Raw genomic sequence first — 4144 nt, forward strand, 5'->3', positions numbered from 1 at the left:
CACAAATCCAGTTCAAATATCTAAAGACACAATGCTTTAGATTCTGGTGAAACATTATTTCCAAAGGTAGACTGCGGGCCATTTGGGAAGTTCCTGAGGGTCCAGTGTTCCACTATTGGTATTAAAACCAGAGCAAGTGAGCCTAATCACCTACATACCCAAACTATACCTCTAGTAACCTGATCAAAAAAAAAAAAAAAAAAATTATCTTCGAATGAGGATTTGAGAGTGTACTGCTGGGTCGTTTGATTAGTTCCTGAGTGTTCTACTACTGGTATTAAAATCAAAGTAAGAAAGCTTCGAGCCCCAAAGCACTGTACTGATTGAGAGAGTCCATCTACGTATGGATCAAAATAAAAATACTTTTAAAGATAAGTACAAACCTCTGGGGTCCCTTACAGATGAACTCCTTAATACCTAATAAATTTAACTACAACTAAACCACAAGAAAGGATACAAACAGTAAATATTATATGGAGATGATTCTTAACCATTAGTTTATTAAATTACTCATTGATAAATAATTACTATAAAAAAGCATCAATATAATAAAATGGAGCAAAGTGTTATAGGAGAGCTTCGTTTGAGACATATATTCACGATCATACAACATAAAACGTATTATTTGTGCATACAATGTAAATACATATTTTAACAAAATATGAAATAAAATAAAGTATGAAAAGAGATCAATATTATATGTATGAAAAGATTGGGCTAACGATATTTTTTTTCAATCAAGTTTCATACGGAATAAACAGGTTCATATTAGGTCCTTGAATTCAGTTTTAATCTGCTAAATAATTCATTATCCTTCAGACCTCCCTTCTTCATTGGCCTAAGAATAAACACTGAAATATCCTTACTCAGCTCCTCCTCTTTCCCTTCCTTCTTCAAAGCCCTCATCAAAAAGTCTCTTGCAGAATCACTTCGAATGGGCCTCATAAGAAAATCCTTGGCCTGCTTCTTCTCCAATTCCATTTCAAATATCCGCTTTGTGGGCCTAGTCATAAAGTCTTTAACATCCTTCAAATCATTTTTTTTCATGGGTCGTACAAGGAAACCACGAGCATAGTTCCTTAGAGGCCTCTCCATAACTTTCTTTCCCTTATTCCTAAACTCGGAGCGGTTGAATTCTTCTTCTATGCCTGCTAAAGCTAGACCTTTTTTAATGGGATTCAAGAAAAGTGAAGAAATCAGCTCAGAATTGTCTCTTTTCCTATAAGGTCCTGGATCTGAATTTGGAGAAAGATAGTATATATTTGTAAGGTGAACTGTTTGACTATATACAGGGTTGATCTTATCTGGTGGTAGTCATTTTATTACTTTCAACCCGGACTGACCGGAGGAGGACTACAAGATGTAGCCACCCTCCTCTCCAGATGTGAATCCCCTTTGTTTACTCCATTTAGGGGGTCTAGAGGAGAGGATACACAAGAAGTACAGTCTCTATAGGCTTCCATGAAGAAGGAGTGGACTAAGTTCGAGTCTGACTACATAGTCAAGTTCTGCAAGGGATGTATGCCTCGAATTGAGGGAATTATTAGAGCTGAATGCTCATATATTGAATGAAAGTTATGCCAACCACTCTTTTCAGATGATTTTGTAAAAAAAATATTCTCACAAAACCTTTTGTTTGAATTTTAATCTTGAAAAAAACAAATGTGTACCACAAGATAAGATGTATTATGTACACTTACCAGAGGATTGATAAGATACTGATGAAGTAATGAAAAGGGATAGTAGAATACAGATAAGTGAAGGAATATTGAAAGAGAAAAGGAATGATACTCCGTCTCTTCTTTTGAAGGGTGTTCTCATTCTTAAAAGAAAGAGATGCTTTAAGGGGAAGGCTCAATTTATGAATGAGACAATTTCCACATTTGTTTTAGTTTTTATAATACGTACCCATGGCTTTAAAAATCTTCAACTACCATGAGAGGAGAAGGGAGTTAGTTGGAATATATCACCACGTATGACTTTTGTACGTAAAAGCCTCAGTAATAGTACATACATTACAAGAACATATATGTATGTAACCTTTTAAAGAGACTAATTCTCTAAGGTATTTGTGATGCATAGCTACTTAAGTATGTTTATGAATTAAGTATGCATGTAGAAAATATGACGTAGGGGAGACTGCGAGCAGTTGTAACATGCCTTTTTAGAAACATCAAAAAAGCTACATCAACATTTTATTATATAATGCCGATTAGTGTGAAAAAAATCTTTGAATAACTTTTGACAACTTTCATCCAAGATAAACCCATGTGTGTAGGATGGAGCCCCCAAGTATCATACCAGGTGTTCAAAAAGTATTTTAACACCTTTTCAATTTCATTTTATAGTTTTAAAGCAGGGGTGTCAAATATAAGGCCTGAAGGTTTAGGGAACGATCCGGGAGATTAATCTGCATTATTAACATAAATGAATGAATTCATTGTAATTATCTTTAAAATCTATTATTCTTATTTTGTCCGCTTGAGATACAGTGTTTTAGTATTCGTAGACAATATGAAAGCAACACTGTGTAGAAACTAACGCAAATAGGTGGTAGCACAGCGGCGTCCACAGGGAGTGGGCTGGAGGGTCTTTAGAAAAAAGTCCCCCCAAAAAAAATTAAGGAATGTTTGCTTTTTTTTTAATTTTTTTTTAGGCGAATATGGGGTTAAATTTTTTTTTAAAGATTATTTCCTTTAAAAGAGGTCAAAATATTAAGCAGAGCAAAAAATATTACTTGAAATTTTTTGGTAATGGATATGGATATATGAAATTTTTTTCATAAAAAAAATAATTTTCCATGAATAGCCGTGTATTTCTTTTTTTAAATTTCCAATTTTTTTTCAAACAATTTAAATTTTCTGTGAACAGCTATTATTTTTTCCTTTAGACTCACTTCCTTATCAGTGAAATGTCTTTGTCAAACGTACGAAAAGTGGAAAGAGATTGTTGAAGTCAAAAAAAATATTGTACATTTTCTTAAATGTTCACAGAAGTGAATGGAAAACCGTGTGGTTGATATGTCATCAGCCAGTTTCGATGTTTAAAGAATACAATATGGAAATTAAAAATATTTTTCTCTTAAATGCTTAAGAATTGCTCATGAATCCAAAAAGTTGTGGTAAAACTTAATTTCCTCATTTTCATACATTAACACTACCCCTAATAGTAATCACTTAAGGCTATTTATTGTATTTTTAGCTATATGTACACTTGCAACATTTGACTGTTCGAATTCAAATGTAATTTGTGAAAAAACGACTGACTGATGTAATTATTAAGTAATATCAAGCAATAGTCAACTAGTATAGAAACGTATTGTAATAAAATTTAGGAAGTCTAAATATTTAAGCCAAAAACCCAAAAAGCTATCAACTGTCTCCGTCTTCCCTACTATAACTAATAATAATACCAGGTCCATCAATGTATCATAATTTGTACAAAGATTAAGACACTTTTATTTCCAAGCTCATAACTTATTCATGGTTTAAGAAAACAATTACTTTTTTTTCAACTTTTTAAAATGATCAATGAAAAATTTGTCTTTTTAAAGAAAGGCTTTTTCATTTCTTTACGGCAAGTTTTTTAATTATCCATGTATTCTGACAATGCACATAGTTACGGTGTTACATTACTAACATAAAAGTTTACTATGCATTTTGTTGTAAGCTGTAGAATTTTCTGCATCTTTTTCCCCTTATCAGTGTTCTGAGCATTGACTGGTTGTATTTGAATATCCTCATGTTAAGAAGTTGTGAAGTATTGTCAATAATTATAGAATAATTCCATAGTTGGGAGGAATTGAGAATTTTATGTGAGAAAATTGATTATATATAGAGTTGTAGAAAATATGACCTGCCGGTATGCGGGGGGAAAAAAGGACGTTAGTAACATAAAAGTTTACTATGTATTTTGTTGTCAACTGTAAAATTTTCTGCATCTTTTCCCCCTTATCAGTGTTTAACAAACCGTCCCAGCTGTAATAGACATAGTTTTGGATCAGTCCTAAGACTGATTTCCTAATCGCCCCCCCCATCAGTCTTTTTTTTTTCATTGTTCCGATCTTTTTTACCATTCCACGGTGCTAAGGACTGATTAGTCATAGGTATCTTTTTATTTTCTACATTTCAAGCTAGAATTGAAG

The 4144-nt window shown here is 32.8% G+C and overlaps 1 protein-coding gene across 1 annotated transcript; it reads right to left on the reverse strand.

Moving 5' to 3' along the window:
* Window positions 1-467: 467 nt before the first annotated feature.
* LOC121113963 (uncharacterized) lies at window positions 468-1867 on the reverse strand. The gene is made up of 2 exons (XM_040707770.2): window positions 1701-1867; window positions 468-1235 (listed from the first exon to the last, which is right to left on the reverse strand). Exons 1-2 carry the CDS (start codon window positions 1819-1821, stop codon window positions 769-771), a joined length of 588 nt encoding a protein of 195 aa, XP_040563704.1. The 5' UTR covers window positions 1822-1867; the 3' UTR covers window positions 468-768.
* Between the last annotated feature and the right edge of the window lie 2277 nt (window positions 1868-4144).

This window comes from Lepeophtheirus salmonis, chromosome 3 (genome assembly GCF_016086655.4).
Source record: "Lepeophtheirus salmonis chromosome 3, UVic_Lsal_1.4, whole genome shotgun sequence".
Taxonomy (NCBI): domain Eukaryota; kingdom Metazoa; phylum Arthropoda; class Copepoda; order Siphonostomatoida; family Caligidae; genus Lepeophtheirus; species Lepeophtheirus salmonis.

Excerpts from the sequence above, each read along its gene's own strand:
- LOC121113963 (XM_040707770.2), bottom strand. The coding sequence starts at position 1,821 with ATGAGAACACCCTTCAAAAGAAGAGACGGAGTATCATTCCTTTTCTCT. Across the intron at positions 1,236-1,700 it reads AGTATCTTATCAATCCTCTG|ATCCAGGACCTTATAGGAAA; the intron begins GTAAGTGTACAT and ends CTCCAAATTCAG.